The sequence below is a fragment of the Cinclus cinclus genome, chromosome 5 (genome assembly GCF_963662255.1).
Source record: "Cinclus cinclus chromosome 5, bCinCin1.1, whole genome shotgun sequence".
Taxonomy (NCBI): domain Eukaryota; kingdom Metazoa; phylum Chordata; class Aves; order Passeriformes; family Cinclidae; genus Cinclus; species Cinclus cinclus.
In genome coordinates this window covers 25,017,904-25,038,131 of record NC_085050.1, presented here as the reverse complement: position 1 = coordinate 25,038,131, position 20,228 = coordinate 25,017,904, and the positions used below count along the sequence as shown (strand labels likewise).

General features: G+C 35.7%; 1 protein-coding gene across 1 annotated transcript in view; it reads left to right on the top strand.

Annotated features, from left to right (window-relative positions):
- The window catches only part of GABRA2 (gamma-aminobutyric acid type A receptor subunit alpha2), a 57,020-nt gene that overhangs the window by 10,942 nt on the left and 25,850 nt on the right, over positions 1-20,228 (top strand). The window contains exon 3 of the mRNA XM_062493492.1: positions 14,517-14,584. Within this exon, the coding sequence (XP_062349476.1) occupies positions 14,517-14,584 (68 nt within the window). The remainder of the gene's footprint in view (positions 1-14,516; positions 14,585-20,228) is intronic.

Genomic DNA, 20,228 nt, shown 5'->3' with positions numbered 1-20,228 from the left:
TGAAAGCAGACTCCTAGGTAGGTAGAAAGCAAAGATTGTCCTTTACCCACAGATTGTGTGGCCTTCCTTTTGTGGCAGCACAGTTCCCTGGTGCTGTTGACTGGTCTGAGACAGATCTGTTCCTTCTGGCAGTACTCCTGACTACATATTCCTGTTTCTGTTTTCTTGCAGTGCTACCATTTCGTGACTATCTTTAGAATAACCTTTTTGGTGCACAATCTAGTGCATCCAATTTTTAGAATTAATAGTGTGGAGAGAGAGAGAGAGAAATATGTAGTCAAAAAGGATCATGCAGAAGGACATTGTAATTGTATATTAAAACAGCTCACACTTTTTTATTTTTTACAATATTTTAGTCTGTTTTAATTGTCAATATTAGTGGCTACAATTAATATCTAACACTAATTTCTAAATACTCCAAATAACATATATGAAGTAGAAAATACCCCTGTTTTTCAACAACCTAGCACTAAGGTAATACAAGCCAAGGTGAGAAACCACTATGAGCAAGAAACATGGGAAGGGGAAGGAGGGCAGAACAAAAGAGATGATGAATGAAGGAGGGAGATAAAACTGTCTTGCTAATCATTGACCACTTTTAAACAACTGGCAGATTTAAACAGCTGTATGATAGCTTTTGAAAAAATCCTTTGGAAACTTGAAAGTAGAATAGATAAGAAATTTTATCATTATGGTATATGCATACATTTAAATTTCTGATATTAGTGTTGGCTCAACAATGAGTCATCTATCTCAAGAAACAGCTACAGAGGATGTGTTGCTGTACTATTCACCAAACTTCTAAATTAAAGCATCAGCAGAAGATTTTGAATTAATACTGTCAAAAGTTAATACATTATAATTATAAGAAGCAAAGCATTTTAATATTCCAAGATTAGTCTTTACATATATTTTTATATCTGTTTTTTTCCATGTTAATGCTCTAATGAAATTAATCACAAGCTAAAGGAAATTTTGTTTACCACTGCTTTTTACCACATGTTTACCCTGTTAATAGTTTGCTTTATCACACAGAGTATTTAATCACTTTTTTGTGGAAATTGTGTATAAATCAGAAAAGTATGATTCTGCTAACCTTCCAGAAGTGGGGTTGCTATTTGGGAACCATTTATGTGATATCTGTGTAGCACATGGCTCCTGATTTACATTCCTTAATTCCTTGCCATATGTTGAGGGCTATTTAATAATTAGAGCATTTAACGCTGTGAAAGCAATGTAAATCAATTCCCCTCTTACCTGGGATTATTGTGCACATCAGAGGACATTAAACACTTTAGTGAAGTTGTGCAGCTGCAGGGATTGGATCTAGTCTGACCAAATTGCATTCATTTTTATATGCACACATATTTGATCCTCCCCATGCATCTTTCATTGAACCAGTAGAGATTACATGTCCTTATCTGCAATTTGTTTGGGTAAACCTGGGCGTCCCATGTTCCATCTGCTTAATCTGTGTTTTTATACAGACTGCAAATTAAGTATTTTATAATTGTGTAGTGTTATGACTAATAGAGTTGATTGAAGATAAAATTCAGTGCTATGGACCACAGACATTCACATATGGTTCAATAGAAATCAGTTACAAACTGATGTATGCTGCAAAATTTTATAGACTGCTTGCATTTTTGGTCTTTGATGTGAAAGTAGTTTCCAGGAGTTACCTATCTTCACTTAGCATCTTCTTCTGTTTTAATTTTAGAAATTGCATACTCTCCATCCCTTAAATACCCAGATGACCTGAAAGCAATGTATCTTCTCACTGAATGACTGCTGCTAGTTCTTCTTTGTTCATCTCAATTGCTTGGTGCTGATTCTCTCATCCAAGAGAGGGAATTGTCTTTCAACACATACCGTCCTTTTTCTTTGTTGTATCCATCCTCAGTTGATCTAAGACAATAGGTTCCTCAGACCACTCCTATCAGAAAACTGGGAGGCATTAGAGCTTGTTATGATTATTTCCATTCTTTGAAGTGTGTAAGCCTCTCAGCACAACACCAGAAAGCAGAAAAGGAGTGGAACAGGTGAAAAAGTCTGTGTTTATATTCAAGAATTTAGAGGTGGTTTGAAGGGACAACTCCTACTCTTGATACACCAGCATAATGTTCTAGATATTTCATTCTGAGTGACAATCTAAAGGGTTTTGTAGATGTTTATTTTCACTAGTTGAAATAATAATTTAAAGGCTCACTAAATGAGAAGCAGCTGAAGAGAGTTATATTGTGGTGCATATAAATGAGAAAACCAAAGGTTTTAGTCTTAGATGCAATGCTGTGTTTATATAAACCCTCTGCCATTCTAAGGCATTCTGTAGCACTTCATGAACTTGTTTATGTCAGTAGTTTTAACTGAGCATCAAACAGCGAACTTCTTATCAGATATTTAAATTTTAACTTTTGGTACTGCATCATCTCATGCAGTTTCTGAAAGGAAAAGAGAAGAGACTTCCACCTGGGAAAATAAACAAAAACAAATGAATAAATAAATATGAGAAGGGGAGAAATATAAATGCCTGTTGTTTGAGATAAGGAAGTGGTCACATTTTTAATAATCCCTTTCCATCTGGTGGGTGCTAAAAGCTGTCAGAGAATTCTTTATGTTTTTGCTAGACATTTTGTCTTTAATGACCATAAAAAAAAAAAGAACAGATAATCTGGTTTGCTAGTGCACAATATGCTATTTTTAAAATAATTGACTATTTTAAAATAGTATGTGCAGTAGGTATTACCTGCATTTTCATAAAGCCATATTTTCTGCTTAGCAGAATATGCACTTTAAGAAACTGGATTGTGATTAAACTGATCTTAGGCATTGTTTCAAAGAAAAAAAGCACCCTATGTTAAAATTTATGCCTGTAAAAAGTCCAGCCTATTAATTTAATATTAAAAGCAGATTCCAGTCCCAAATATATAGTCTTTCCACATATAGAAACCTAGCAGATTCTCAAAGTTCCGTGGGCAGCCAGAGGCAAATTCTCTTGTCATACACAAAAATAAAATACAAATTTTAGGCTGCTTAATCCAATCTCTGGGACTATCCTGGGAGTATGTTTAAGAGGAGATTCTGGGAAACATGTTATCTTTAAAGTAGCTTGGGGACATTCAAGTGACTCAGCTGTGGGACTTGTGAGTGCTACAGTACACTTCCTGTAGACACTTCACACAGCCTTAGACTAAACCCTTGTTTTAGTATTAACTGAATAACAGAAGAATAACTGACAACTTTATAACATGTTAAAATGGGACTTAAAAATTGCTTCGTTGCTGTCCATGCCAGCATTTTTTGCTTACTGGGGAGAAGCTTGTTTCAGTATTAAAATGATTCACTGTGAGATAAAGCCATGAACTTGTTGTCTGTCGGGTCTCCTGTTTAGCAAGAAGCTTATTACCCATGACCATCCTCAGAGCTGTCCTACCAAGCAAAAAAAATGTTAAAAATTAAAAATAAAGGACAGCTTGGCAGCCAGTCTGATTTGTGCTGTGTCTTGAAACCGTAACCCTACTCCTTTCCTCCCGGCGTTTCAGCAACTGTGAGGCTCAGGAAAGTGTGAGCAAAGTGTGTGTCTTCATGTCCTTAAACATGCTAGGTATTTAGGGTGCTAACATGCACACAACCTCTGGCTGATTTTAGTAATTCCTCTGGCCAGCTTTTTTGGGAATATAGAGTAGTCTGGATAAACATTAATTTCCTGTACTTCATAGTTATTTTACAGGGCTTGAAATAGGAACTGCTGCCTGGTTGATAGAAGGATTAGGACACTGCCTAATTTTTAAATTTTTTTGATAGTGTGTTACAGTCTTCTGAAATACTATTATAGAATTTCATACAGAGTTACCTATTAAAAATGTATTTGAGGGTCCTGCTGCAAAAAAATGCATTAAAAGTGCCCACTAACACGCAGCTCTATTAAATAAAAGCTCTACCTCCTTCTGCCATTGGTTCCTGTCATGCTTGAATGCAAAGTACAAAGCGTGCAAAAGATAAAAGAGCTGCAGCTCCATTTTTAATGACTATACAGTCCAGGACTATAATACCCAGACACTAAGCACAGACATTAAAATTAATCTGTCTGAAAGGATCTTCATTTTCAATGCTTTCTTTTGTCTGTTGATCTCTAGAGGACCTCCATCAGCCTTTGGGACTTTGGAACATGTGAGTTTCATACTTTGTTCTGATAGCAGCAAGCCTTGGGAAGATGCCAGCTTCTGGTGACATGAGTTCTTGCCACAGAACAAGCAAGACAGTTCTTCCCTGAGCTTCATCACAGGTTCTGAGCTCCAGGGTGGCAACTTTTTTGCTGTGGCTGACCACAGAGATAGACAAAATCCAAAGGCTTCTGCTGAAGCTGGTAATCACTAGGGGAAGACTTCTTCACTGACTTCAGTGGGCTCTGGCATGCTACCCAAATTCCTCATTAAATAATTAACAAGGCTAATAAGCACTGTGACAGAGTCTGTTTTAGGTTAGAAAAAGTTGTGTGTAGCCCAATAATGAAATGCTCTATGTATATCTATGTATTAACACCATTTCCTCGTCATCCCACTGAGTTCTGTGGCCATTTTACAGGTGCTTGATGCAGAAGACTTCTGATGTTCTTCCAGGAAATGATGAGAATTTAGGGGTTGTTTTATGTTTAGAATGTGGGAAAGTCCTGAAGGACAGTGTCCTTTCATAACTTGTACTTTCACTGGCAAGTTGATAGGTTCAATATATATATGAACCAAGTGGCTTCTGAAATCTAACTTCCATAAAATCTAGGATGAGTGATCTTGGTTAGAAAAGCAGCTGGGCCTGTGTAAGTGGTGGGCAAGCAAATAAGCTCTCAACATAAAATGAAGTTTTTGATGAGTCAATAGCCACTATACAATAAAAGAACTTTTTAAGAAACCCAGAATGTGCTATGACTGCAAAGAGAAGCTGGAAGCTGCTACTTTTAAAAAATGATACTGCTGTTAGGAGAAGATGTGGTTTGAAATGCAGGAGGGACTGTCAGACTGAGTGTATCAAATGGGATGATTTATAAATGCTATGACTTGGAATAAAGCACAGAGATTAAACCTGAAATTAGCCTAGAAGTGTAATGCAACAGAATTTGCCGAGGTGTTCCATGACTCTTAACAACTGAGGTCATACAATTCAAACATTTAAAAAAAATAAGAGCGATAAAGACGTCTGAGTATAAGTTTCTACAATCTGAAATAAATTTGGGAATTTTTCTACCTTATCTACATGTTATGGATTTCTTTCTAATAGCACAAAACCTCTAAGCAGAGTAGACAGAAATATGGTCTCATGTGAATAATAATTTTGCCCTCCCTACTTGTGTGATGACACTGATTCAGGTCAGTTCAAATAATTACTGCTCTACTTTATCAAAGTCTGCTCCCTTCCAGACTTCCAGACTTGAGTGCTCTTTTTGTCTTCCTCTGTCTCATTCTTTAGAGAGTGTTGGGGCAGTCTGGTTCATTTAACTCTGTCATGCTCATCCTGTTAATCTGAACGATGCAGTAGTCCTATCTGTTACTCAGCCTGGTGATTATAAACACTCCTCATCCTGATGGAAACTGTAATGTCTAAAGGAACAAGGTTTAGTGCTGATGTTTTACTTTTCATTTGTGTGACGTGATTTTTGTTTGTTGCCAGATGTACTGTGTGTTAGCTATGTTCCTTTTTATGTAACCCATTTTGGCAAGATCACATTTCTTCCAACTGAACTTAACTATGTTTTCAATTTCATGTTTCTATTGAACATTTTGTGCAACTTCAACTAAAAATTGCTCACAGTGGTAGTTTATTTTAAAAGTGGAATGCTTCTTATTTTATTTTATATTTTTTCTTCCTTCATGGTGTGTGAGGATGTAATGAAAAGGGAAGAAAGGGAGATTTGGTGGATTTCATGGTAGTCTTATGGGAACAAGTTTCATGTTGCCCATGTGTTTAGATTCTGCTTCCCAATGATTTAATTTACTTATTTTCAACATTTTGTCTCTCACTTTTTAAATTCTACCATGGTCAACACTACTGTCCATAATTACCCAGTTATCACAAGTATTTATACAATGAAAGCATCCATATTGTATTAATACCTTTATAATAAACCTGTAAATTGGAGGAATGAATACTCTGTTTAAATGATAGGGAAAGAATCCAAAAGTCTGTCTAGATAGTTAATTGCTTTCTTAATCACTTGGCAGTCAATACCTCTGAGATTGTCAAAATGTTGCCGGAGGTGACAAAAGTCTATGAAGTCCAACAGTAATGAGTGAGAGTATCTAAATACCATTTTTTTCCCAGTGTAAAGAACTAATTAAATTATGCACTTTTGGGTTACTTGAAATCTCTTTCATGTTGAAGTACTGGCAGGATTCAGGCTAGACACTGGTTGATTGATTGGCCCAATGTCATATGAGCTGCACCAGTCAGTACAGTACCCTTCTCGTCAGGGATAAAGTACATTCTGGCTTAAACGTCTTAGTTCCTCCCTACCTGATTTGGAAAAGGGATCTGAATTCATGTTTCACACTTCTCAAACCTTTTATGTAGACATGGGGCTTTTGATCATTTCCAGAAAGTGGCTTCTTCCACTGGAGATGTTTTACTTGTTTATTTGTATAAAATAGCTACTATATGTCAGAACATGGACTGAGATCTCTTTTTTCCTGCTGGCCTTTAGGGGCATTCATGGTCTTTGCCAGTTGGCCCCACAAGACTGAGGGCTTAGGTTTGTCAGTTCCCACATCTCCTGGACCCCATATATAGTGGAATTCATTACTTCCAATGGCTGGGCCATTACTGTGGAACACAGGTAAAGCTGTTGAGAGATGTTGGCATATCTCAGAGATAGTGTAGGCATAACTGTCTATAAATGTGGTTCTTAAAGTCGATAAACTGAGTAGGAATCTGTCAAGATGAGTAATTAAAAATGCTGAAGAGGAGCATGCAGCTGAAGCCTTTCCTTACCAACATATGTGAAACAACCAAGTTTGGGTCTGAAAACATTACCAGTCTCCTTTTTATTTGTTCACAGGATGCTCCCCCTTTAGAGCTCATGTCATTTCTCCTTTCCTGAAAAGAGGCACGAGAGAGAAACTGATAGTCGGGCTTAATGGGAACTTCTAAAATAGAGAGCAGCTCTTGTGAAGTGCATGCTCTAATTTAAAGCAGAGAGGTGAACTCAGTCACTTTGTGTCAGGTTGTGTCTTGACCACAAAGGTGGATTTTCTAAGATAGAGCATGCTTCCTCAGTCTTTGGAAGGAGTTGTTCTGCTTTGTGTAAATAATTAGATCTTGAGCAGAGGCTTCAATTTAAGTCTGTTCTATCCCATGAGTACTGCTAGGCTGTGGAATCAGTCTCTTGCTTGTTTTCTTCCTTTCTCTCTCAAAATCTTTCTGGCTCAGTAAATTTGTAATTATTTATAGTTTGAGACTTGGCTGACAGCCAGATCTTTGGGCTGCTTGGCAGCATTGGGATATTTTTGCCTTAAGGTGGAAATATAAGCAACCAGGGAATTTTAGGTACTGACAATATTAGACAGCAATTTAGGAATAAAGGGGATTCAGATAAATAAAAGTGCAAAATTTAACCATTATTATCTGGGCCACAGAGACATTCAGATTAACTTTGATTGATTTAAGTGGAAACTCGGAGCTTAAATAACTTTGTGGAGTTTGTCCAATATACTTTAAGAGATAATTGGGCACCAAAATCAGTCTTAAGCTCTATCCTTGAGCATCTTTCTCAAAATTGTGGAGAAAGCATATAATAAAGTTAAAACTGAACCTCAAATCTCACTTGTATCCAAGGTTCTTCATTCATATGACCTTTTAGAAATGTGTTTAAATTTGTGACCTGAAGTAATCAGGTTTGCAAATTAAAAGTCTCTTGGGAGAGAGAGAAGAAAGAGTAGTAAATAAAACATTTGTGTGTGTGATTTGCACTCTTTTTTTGACTGATAGTTAAGTCTCAAATTTGTCATATACAAGTGAAAATTATCTTAGTAATGTGTAAATGTTCTCTCAGCCCAGAATTTTTTTTTTAATTTGATATGTGATAATGGTGCTAAGGCAGTTTGCACCAGTGTCTTCTACATACAGGACAAAGAGTAAATACTGACTATGATTGTATATCACATTATTTGTGTTGCAGATCTCCCTAAATATCATTCTACCTACACCTAGAAGGAGTTATTAGTTTAGATTAAAACATATCTGAGAATGATTTCCCGTCACATTTTTTGCTACAGTAGAGGAGGGTGTTGACAGTTAAGCGAAATTTTTTTTTTTCCAGGTCAGTGTGTTTTTCTGATAGTTAAAAAGTCTCACTTATCTCTAAAGAAACACTAATATTTAACTGAATTATTGTATTATGGCAAATTCCTGTCGTTTTGAACCTGTTTTAATTATTTCAGAATAATGAATACTACTTTGTTGAAATAAAATGTCTTATATGCAGCCCAAGTATTCTGCTAGTGTAAATGACATAATAGTATTTATGGTACTGATTTACAGGGGTGCTGAATTTCATAGGTTCTGAATAGGTCTTTGGAGGGCCCCTTGTAGACTTTACATTGAGCTGTCAATTTAATAAATGATATAATATCTGTTAATAGAAGTCAGCTGGAATCTCTCAACCTACTAGCTTTCAATTCCTGTCTCTTCCTCCAGACATTTTCTCCAGAATATATTCTTGTTCCAGTCAACATCATGAGAAATTAAGTACAATGTCTGATTCTGGTCTTATTTACACCAATGTGAATCAAGAGTGCAACTGTTAATATAACACTTAGAGGTGTTACTAGCTCTTACTGGTGAACTTACTCTACATGTACTTTGTTAAAGATGGAGATTTAAAAGAAAATCATGGCCCATATGAAGAAATTTTCTTGCTGATAGTTCATGGATAGTTAGGCTATTGGAAGTGAAGTGCAGATGTCAAGGGGAGAAATTATTTTTTTTCTTCTCACAAATGACTTCAATTTACAAATTGGAAGCGGTTTTATGTTGGGCATATGTGGCTTTGAGACTGTTGCAATTTAATAGTGGATAATGAATGAAGATGCTGAAGTTGGATAATACAATTGTTGTTAAGCCACCTAAACCAAAAATAAAGTACTGGCAGAACACGATTTTGAAATATCTGTGTTCCCATGGATTTTGCTGCTTTTACAGCTCCGTGTTGCATGACCTCCTCTGACCCCCATTCCCTGCCAGCCAGTCAGTGTCTTGAGCTGTCAACAGACACACTAAGGAGCTTGTCAGATAAGGGCAGCATGTTGAGTTGGAGCAGCGTTTGATGGATTAAGACTCTGGCTGTTTCACCTGTGCAATTTCTGACTTGTATTACGAATGACATTTTCAAGGCCTTTGGGCAACATTGCCAAGCATGCCCCTGGATACCATATTGCAATGTCAGAACAATGTCAATTCCAGTTAAACATTTTTTATAGCAAAATAATTAAATTAACATCAGATTTTTGACAGCATTTCCAACAAAACTCAGTAATCCTCAGTTAAATTTTCCATAGCACGGCAACTTGACCTCCTTTTTTGTTGTTGTTGTAGTTGTTAGCATAAATAAAGAGCAGTATTTTATTTTCACTTCTTTCACTCTCTTTTTTCTTTTCCTATGCTTTAGCAGCCCTTCAGTTACAGCCTTGCAGTGCTCTCACAGGCAGTATTAATTCTACATTTAAAATACCGTTTGTCTGAATTTTTTTAATAGTATACATTAGAACTGCATATATATGCTTTAAAAGGTCTGTCCCACCAAGAACACTTTTGATGGTTTTTGATTATCTCAGAGAGATTGTCTTCTATTTCAGCTGTCCCAAACCTGTTTACAGCTTTTTTTTTTTTTTTGACTAAAAATTAAAATTAAAAAGAATGAAAAGTCCAACCCAACCTACTAGGCCTGTTTTCTTGTGAAAACTGCCTTGACACATTAATCAATAATATAGCCAGTTTCATGCAAAATAACACCTGGAACCTTTCTGAAGATTTTGCAGTTATCACACTCCTTTCTTCTCTTCTTTTAAACATACATAGAATGAGCCATGTATGTTTTGTCCCTACTCTCTGTGAAGAAAGGACTCTATAGATTATTTTGGTGAGAGAGGGAATGAGTAATACCCAGTCATTCTCAAATGTGAAAAATACTCTTAAAATTTATTTTAATAAAAATAATGCTTTCTCAGCATTCTCCAGGAAAGGGAGAGCTCTCAGGTATGCAGAATTCTGCATGTCTAGCTACCTGACATCACAGACACTGGAACTCTGTGTACCCTGTCAGGGATGCAGGCAGCTGAGAAGGGACATATGAAAGAACGCGAAAAAATTTTGAAAACTGCTGTGAGACAGCAGACCAAAGGAACTCATTGAAAATTTAAATGCCTCTGTGGAATCCTACCGTTTTGAAAAACTGGTAAAGGCTCATGAGGAACCTTTTCATCTGACTTTTCTGATCATCTCCATTACTCAGCCTGGGTTGGTTTAGATTTCAGCAGCTGCAAATTCTCTGCCAAGCAGCCTACTTCAGCTGAGCCAGCTCTTCTACTGAGGAACAAGTCAGCAGGATTTCAGACCATCAGAAAGGGTATCCCAACAGTGGCAGAGTTGCCATAAAGGAATTGGTGATGCCACTGATAACAACTCTAGCTGAGCTCTGAACCACTTTTCTAATCTTTTGATAAGTCAGTGATGTTGACATTTTCCAGTGTGGCAAACACCTGTACTTCACATTACTTACATGTAATGTAATCCCTCTGCCTCAGCTTCCCAAGTATGGAAAATTGAGAATAATAAAATTATTGTCTTCATACGGGAGTTGTTATAATTACCATTTTTTAAAATCCTAAAATGTAATTAAAGTACATAGTAAACAATCCAGATAAGGACAGATAAGGATCTATAAACCTTCTGCAATTTGGTATATGTATTGCTTTTTCTTGCTTTCTGTTTTTTATTTTTTCTGGTAATGATACCATAGTTCAAGTGAGGAAAGGGAATCAGAAGAAACCAGTGTTTGAGAACCATGTGCAATATCATCTTAATAATTACTGCTTTTCTTTTTTTTTTTTACTTCCACAGGATGTGCTTTTCTTCCTTCATCATTAATTTTATTGACTGTATTTTATAGTTTGCCTTTGCCTTCCATCATCTGAGAAACTGATCTGATTGAAGTCAGATAGGGCTTCTTTTTTAACATTTACGACCAAAGCAAGTTAGAAATGGTGCTGTGATAGCCTTTGAAGAATTTTAGGTGTAATGGTGGCAGCTACCATCATGTTATATTCTTTGCCTGAGATTTTTTCCCCTAAAAGAAACATCTTAAATAGAAATTATATCCTTACTCTTTGCCATTCTCATTTCTTTGTATAACCTTCAAAAGCAGTGATTAAGAATAACTTAAGAGCCCACAAGTATAAATAAATCTGCCACTCTTCCTCCCAACAGAGGGTTCATTAAAATCTGGACTGCTTTTAAATATGGGCCTCCATTGAGTTAAGCACTTTTGAAAAACAGGCCTTTTAGTTACGTGCTTACATGTCACTTGAGGAAACAATTTTATAATCCCTATAGAAAAAGATTGTCCTTAACTTTTCTCAAAAAAACAAGTGAGATTTGTATGCAAACACATGTTGCATTGAACGTCTTTTAGCTGAGTATATTCCTTGGCTTTTCCACAAGAACTGACAATCCAGAACTTGTTTGAATCTCTGGTGGGCTAAGTATGATGACTTGTGCTGTTCTTGACAGAATATAAGTTATAAAAACCTGTAACTGTAATGCTTGCTGGATGAATTTTGATTAGAGTCCATTTGAAACTGTGCTTTGTGCTTCTGAATTGTTTGTGTGGTGAGCATATACTCCTTCAAAGCAATAGCTACAATATTTGTTGTAAAAAAAGGAGGATGAATTTTTTCATTTTTTAGACATTGATACTGAAGCCTCAAGTTCAAATTTTTAATTCAGAGGACCCTTTATTGTAACACTCTGTAAAGTAACAAAGAAACAAAGACAAGACTCAGGCTCCTAACACAAATGGATGGTAACAGGAGAAAATCAAGATTCAACTTCTTTTGTCTTTAAGAGCTTGTTATCTTGAAGATAAGGTATCAACAGAAATATCTTAACTATGCAAAATTTGGAAAATAGGAGGCAAAAAATAAAAATCTGCCATTTCCTCCTTAGTGTATTTTTCTCTTTCTTAACACAAATCAACAGGAGGAATCTACAGACTGTTCTAATAGCATAAGTTGTGGTCAAAATTTTTGTTCTTCTCTCCCTTTTCACTGCTTATTTCTGATGGAAGAGTAGTTCCACAAGAGTTTAGAAATCATAGAATAAGGGAATTTTCTTTTTAAATTAAAACTTGGAATGAAAGGCAAGCTTGAAGATTCCACGTCCTGTAGTTCATTATATGCACATATTAAAATAATTCCTCTATGTCAAATAATAAATGAGATAAAAATAACTGATAGCAATAAAATGAGGTTACAAGAGGACCACGTTTCAAAGCACTTGACAGGTGGGGATTGTGCAGTTAAGGATGTAAATTTGTTTCCTGTAGTAGGGTTCCTTCAAATTATAAAAATATATTTGAAATTAGCCTTGATACTCTGCTGCTATGATACTTGATTGTCAGTCATATTTTTGTAACACCAGTACTTTTCATGGAATTATAATTAATATTTTGTGTTATCATTGCAGTACAGGCAAAATTTCACAATTAGTCCCTGCAGCAACATTTTACCTCCTGAAGAGTAGCTCTCTTGTCACTCTCCCATTTCATTCCAGTCTGTGTCAGGTAACCATTTGGAGATGATAATAATATATATTTTTTTTTAGAGAGAGTCTCCCATGGGCAGTATGTAGTCTCTAGTCCTCTGAAATACACTACTGTAGGACACTTCAGCCAGACCCAGGCTTTATCCTTGTTGAATACCAAGAACAGTACAGACTCAGCACTGTTTCTGTCCACTGACCTAAAATTTGTTTGTAAGATGTTTGGAGTAGAAATTAACTCGCCTTGTGTAAGGATGCTTCCTAAGGGATTCCAGAAGTCTCTATGATACAAATAAACCTATCTTAGGACATGCAGTCAAATTGTAGGAGTCAGTCTTTATTTATTTGCTTAAAGCAGACATGATCCTGGAAAAAAAAATTCATTTTTGTAGGAAGGGCTTTATGAAATCCTGTATTATAGCGTCTGGCTGAAGAAGGATGTTTCATTACAGATGAGAACAGATGAATATTCCTTGCCCATGCTCCAGAAGTTGTCCAAAATCACTGCATCTTTGCAGCTATATCCCTTTGAAAATGCACTGCTCCCCATGCAGCTGCTCGTGGATCAGTCCTGGCCTTTTCCTGGAGGCTGGTAGAGACTCTGCTGTCATGACCGAGCACCACTTGTTCCTCCCAGTAAAGAGCAGGGGTTGTACTCTTAGCCTCAATATAATTAGAAGTAAAATTTGCTTATATCATGTATTTGTTAAAGGGCAGCTTTTAGGAAGACAGAAACTATTAACTACCCAAATTTAATAATGATTAAATAGGGAAAGATAATCATAATATAACACCAGGATCACTTATACAACAGACAGTTGTGTCATTTTTGGGAATGGGATATTCTGTGATGAATCAAAATGCATCTAGTTATATTCAATTTTTTCTTTTCCAATCTGCAGCTGCTTTAAGGCAGAGAGTTCCTTGTGTTGACTGTCTAGAATGCAGACTGTTGTTGGCAACTGCTGTAAGAAATTTCTTGTGTACTACCCCTCTTAGGGAATATCATTCTATTTTGAGCCTAATTGAAAACTGAAGATAGAAAACTAAGCAATTCTTTTTCCCTGCAGTACAACATCTAATATTCTGATTTCATGGCTGTCTGACTGCAGTGATTAGGAGGGACATTTTCTCAAAGTGTTCGCAGTACCATAGAAATGTATCAGGAGCTTTGTGTATGAAGGAAAGGAACTGTAGTGCTAAAATATGTGCCACTCAAAACACAGTCCCCGTTGAAAAGTAGGATGCTGTTCTGTTACTATTTGGTGCAGTCAGTAATTGCCTTTTCTCATCTTTCTCAAAGAAAAAGCTATTAAGGATGTAGAAACCAGTCTTCAGCTAGAAAGGCTTTAATAGGAGAGATTGCAACAACTGAGGCAACACCTTTGCAACAAAGGCATTTTGTTTAGGCATTACTGTCCTTCCATGCAAAGTCCAATATGCTGTGGTAATTTTAGCTGGTAGAGAAATGGGATATATGTGTATAGATGCTGATGTTGGTGCTACAGTTGAACAAACTGAAACAAGCTACTCTGAGGGGTAGATGCTTGTTCATTAACCTCTGTGTTAAGTGGGAGAGAAACCCCCATTATTTACAACAGGATACTGGTGAGGGGTAGTAAACAAAGAGAGAAACCATAATCCTGCTTAGAGAGTTAGAAAAAATACTATAAATTTAAAATGTTTGCTTGTTTTTTCTTTTCTTTTTATATCAGATAGTATTACTGAAGTCTTCACTAACATCTATGTGACCAGTTTTGGACCTGTGTCAGATACTGATATGGTGAGTTCCTGAATCTTTTGCATATATGGGTAAATGGTGTAAGATATATATAAACTTCCTTTAAATTTATATTCTTCTTTTACTTATTGCAGATGAATTTGAAGCAATTTCACTGAAATCAGAAAGTGCCAAACCCCATGTAGCTCAAAATTTGGAAATTGGTTTACAGACTTTACATGATAAGTGTGCTTGTGTTAGCCATTTAGTTTAGACAAGTAAATCTTTTGATTATCCCACTAACTTTGCTTTGGTTTATATTCTGGAGCAGTCTTGGCATGGATAAACTGGATTCCTCTTGGTGAAAACCTGGAGTGAAAGGAGCACTCTTAAAATTGGCAATAGACTGAGGGACCGTATGGGCGTCAAATCTAAATTAGACTTCTTGAAAGACAGCTTGGAAGCTGGGTCACCAACATGATTGTGGTGTTTTACAGATCCGTCGTTGATAATTTGCATTGTTTAGTAAGCATTTAAGGAAGTTGGTGGCAATAAAAATAAAGAAACTTTCAGAATATTGCTCTGAATTATAGGGAATTGTTTGTAGGCTCACTGCAAATAATACAGAGATTAGGCAGAATGTTTCACACTGGGTAGAAAGACCTTATGGATATAGCTTCTCTTAAAGGGAAGGGAAGAACAATGTCAAAGTTACTTTAACTACCTGCTTTGCTCCTGTCCATTTCCCTGGTTTAGGGGAAGGTGGTTTAATTGACTCTGGGCAATGTGTAGGAGAGAACAGAATTCTCAGCAAATTCAAGAACAAACTTGTGGTTACAAAATATAGAACATCAGGATAGAATAGGGTACTTGACAAATTTTAAAACAACATCCATGCAAAGTAAGTACTTCACAAACTTTAATTTAGCAAACTTAAACTTAGCCAACCTTAACAAATCTAGACACAAGGTACTTATTAAGGCATTGACAGGAATATTTTAGTCTGGCTTACAGTGTATTTTTAGAAGAAAGGGAGAAAGAAAGAGAAAGAAAGGATAAGAGTAGAGTGGTATCACCATCTGTGGATTTAGTAACGAGACTTGGTTGTTGCAATTTTGATGTCATTTAGTCTCATGCTACTCTTACGAATCCTGCAAGAAATTATTTTTCAAGTGTTTTGAACATTCTTTATTATGCATGAGATATAAAATGCTACCTAGGTGTATCTGTAGATTATTAAAATTTACTATTTTTAAAATCAGACAACATTTCTTTTTCTGTGAAAAAATTCAGGTTATACATCATACAAAACAGGGAACATTATGATGTTATGAACAAGTTTATGGAGTTAATTTTTTCACGGTACATTATACATTTAAAAAGTTATTTGCTTATTGACTACCAGGTAATCATAGCTTTGGAGAATATATTCTGGTGGGGTTTTGTGTTTGTTTTTGTGTGGGATAGTTTCAGTTTTCAAGCTCTGTTTTGATAGTTATAAATGCACTAGTAAGGCTTCACATGAAAGGCCATTTCATAGGAGAAATAGACTTTTGTTTTTGTTACTGTACATGTTGCTGATTCTCTTGAGGTGGTTTTTTCTAATGATTTTAAGTTTATGAAATTGTTCTTATTTTGTTAATAATTTTGTTAAAAAGGCATCCACAGCTATGTACAAAGATTATATGAACATCTTGACCTTGTTGGTCAAGTATCTCATGACTAGATTTGTTTTATTATTTATTATTTTTTTATTATTGGTAAAGTCTTGCATTTATGGTAGTCGTGTGTAACAGGGAGATTATATTAATCCACTTCTAAAGATGAGTACTGAGGCACAAGGAGACTTATCCAAGGCTGTGCAAGTCATCTGTGCTTAAATGGAAATGTAATGAAAAGCTCCCTGAGCCTATTCCCTCACTCCCAACACACTTTTGACATCAGTAGATAAAGGTATGGAGAACTCTGGGTGTTTATTTGCAGAGACATATAGACAGTGCAGTAAGGGGCCAGGTCCTTTGATGCTACAGCTCTGACAGATCTATGCAGAGGTGTTAATCAAAGCATAGTGCAGTGCATCAGAACAGCAGCTGTTACTCTAATGGGTAGGTTTATTTGCAGATAAGTAGATAGATAAGTAAGAGCAGTTTAATTCTTATTACTACAAGCTTCAGGGTTAATTTAGCTTGTTCTGTTGATAATTATAAAATAATTTTGACACGTATGAGCAGTCAATTAGAAAATTCCAACATACGAGTTTTGAAATAATAGCTTCCAAACCATCATGTATTCTGTCGAACATGAAGGTGACATTAGAGTTTTAACCATAAGTACTTTTTCATTTAGGAGCTGCATGACTGAATCAATAATGTAAACTATTATACAGAGGTATTTTCTTCTGTAAATGTTGAAAATGCCGGAATATTATAATTTTTAAAATTTCTTCCTTAAAAGGTTTCATTGGAACAATAAATTTGACTCTTGCCCTTGTCCTTCAGGATTTTCAGAGGATCCCAAATTAAGATTTTTTCAGGAAGGTTGGGTCCCAGCCCCTGCAGTCCTCTGCTATCACAACATGAGTGGTGAGGCCCTCAGTCACTTGAGGTATTTAGGCTGAACACTGCTGTTGCCCAAAACTCTCATGATTATTGATTCCCCTAGGATTCCTTCCATTGGGGTTTCTTAGAGCAATAAAATTGTCAGGTTTGTGACAATTTATTTTGCATGATTTGCTTTTCATTATTCGCATGATTTATTTTCCAGTTTGGTTTTTCCTCCTTGGTCAGTATGCTGTGAAGGATAATGGAACTTAGAAGAACAGAGGTGCTTTTGAAAACAGGAGGGGGACTCGCTGACAAGGGAGATGTTTAATATGCATTTAGAGTATGGAAGAAGGAAGTGGCACACAGGCAGTGATGGGTGTATTGGAGCTAAGGATGCAGTTCTCATGAAGTGGTGATTCACAACATTGATAAAATGTAATTCTAACCTTTGTTGTTGAATTATTATGAATTTGTGAGCTTTCTGTTTTCCTCACTAGCAGTTCCCATCAATGGTAACATAGTATGGTCTTCCATCTGTGGCTTGGTGTGATTGCTATAATGTGGATTTTTATTCACATTCACAGTATCTTTCCAGTATCACAGCTTTGCCAAAAACTAATTATGTCCAGGGGAATTTGATCTTTGACTGATTTTAAGGTAGCTGAAGTTGCCATTGATAAATTCAGGAAGTAGAAGTTGAGGCTGAGATTTTCTCCAAATATGTGAAGAGTCAGAAACCTTTGGTCCTCGTAGTGGATTAACATTTTGACTAAGTTCAAAAGATACTACTCTCTGTTCTGACCAAAATAGTCAGCTACCAAGTCTGTTTACCCTTGGCCAGGAGCCTGTTGCAAACTGTGCTTCAAATGAACAAAAATATTCGGATATCTCTATAATTTGTGTCAAAGAAAAGCTATTGTATGTCAACCACTCTCTTTAATGTCAAGTACGCAGTGCCAATATATAAGAAATTTCAGCTTACTTTTGCAAATGGGTGAGAATCAAGGAAGGCAAAGAAAACCACGCATTTAAACAGATTTTACTTTCACTCTTCTGTCTATTTGAGTTGTTATTTCTCAGAAATGTTCAAATTCAGTATTGTGGAGTTATGCCTTATAGGCATCCAACCCAATCAGTGATACAAATTTATTTTGACATTAGCCCGAGAGAAGAAAAGCTGCATTGTTTAGAAAAACAAATGAAAAACTGGACAGAACAACTGAAAAACAAGGCATCTCTTAATTTTCTGAAGTGTTATAGGACTAAATTCTTATAACAGAAGCTAATTAAAGCATTTATCATGAAATTAAAATGTCTAATATTTGAAAATTTAGAGGTAAAAGATGAATTTGGTTGGATTATAATTTGTAGGATAAAAAGATTGAACATTAAACTTGATTACTTTTCTGTTTTAAAAAATTAATTATTTGAAATCTGGTAGACTGTACCATCATTATAAATCTACGTGTTGCTAACTTAAATTTCATCATTGAAAGCAATGTATTTTTACCTCTTTTTCTCAGACTTGGTGTCTTTCCAGGCTCTCCTGACACTTTGGCTCCTAAAATTTCTCCCATAGCCAGAGACATAACAAGTGCTGATGTCCACAACTGAAAAAAAAAATTAAAAATTTATATATATATATATATATATATATATATATATATATATATATATATATGTATATATATAAAAATATATAAATATATATATATATCTATATCTATATAATAAATGAGACCAATTTACCCCTCAAGCAAAAGTTATTTTATGTAAGACAGATTATGCGAGTATGAAGACCCTTTAAATAAGGTATGCTGTGAAAAAAGATTTTAGCCAATTTTACCTCAGAACAGTGTTTCTGATTGTTGCTTAGATTGGTCTTTTCTGCTTTCCTACAATACACAGTTAGTAGATGGCAGGACTTGAATCAGTTTGGCTTGAATATTAAAACTAAGAAGCTTTATGACACTTTTGTATTTCAACTTGCAGTCTTAGATTTTCATAGTTATTGAGGAGTTTAGTTTACTGTGGTTACACCTTTATTCCCAAGTCTTTTGTAAACTAGTTTTTCCTAGTTTCTTGATGATAGTCTTCCCATTTTTCACTTTGAAGTCAAGGAACAGGAACATTTCTTTGTAGAGATCATCATACACAGCTAGTTCATCACTACACACCCTTTCATCTCATCAGATTTCAACTGAAATGTCACTAAGTGCTTCTCATTTTTCAAATAAAGCCAAAATAGAAATTTTCAACGAAGACTGAAAGTCAAATACTTAGAATAATCAGAAGGGTTGTTACAGCATTCATCACTACAACTGAGGATGGTTCTTTAGAGACAGCCACTGAACTTGGAACACTGTTTCTTTTATTCTGTCTTTGTCTGATTTCCTCATTTCAGTTTGTATTTCAGATTTTGTTTGGGTTTTTTTTTCCTGTGCAACTTATTTTTAGCTCTGTTTCAGGGCTAAATTATTAGCTAGAATTATTACTAGCTACTCATTTTTAGCTAGAATTCCTTAACTTAAGAGAAGTATGAGAGTAACAGAGCTGGTATGATATGTACATCAAGACAGAATAAGGGAATGCATGAAGAGGATTTTTTTTCAAAAGTACTGAAAAATGTACTGCAGTTGCTTTTATGTAGTTATTATTTGAACTCAATAAGAGAAGAGCAAAGAGTAAAAGAAATTATTAATACACTTGGACTTTTTGGGTGTTGGGGAGCACTGGGGAACATCTAGGTTGTGTTTATAATTGGTATGTTTCTATCAATAAGTCAATAAACTTGTTGCTTTATTTCCTTTTATTATTGGCTCAGGTGATTTGGCCTTTAACTTCAGCCTTTGCAAGTGAAATCCATACACTGAAATTTTGATCAGGATATCTCACATGATGTCTTTCAGAGTTTCTCTCCTTTTATTCTTTTGGGAAGGCTTTTTCCCCTGTGCAACATCCTGCCAAGAGGATCAATACTGAAGATGGATTTGTCAGAGGCTGTGTCCAACCCTCTGTTTGGATTCCTGTTCCTGGCACCAGGCATCCACTGTGTTTCAAGCTTGCTCCTTCTCCATGTGTGAATAGAAAAGGGATAATGACAAGTGTTTTTGTTTTTGGTGACAGCAGTGGGAAAAATGTCCTGTGGTCTCTTTTATAAGTAA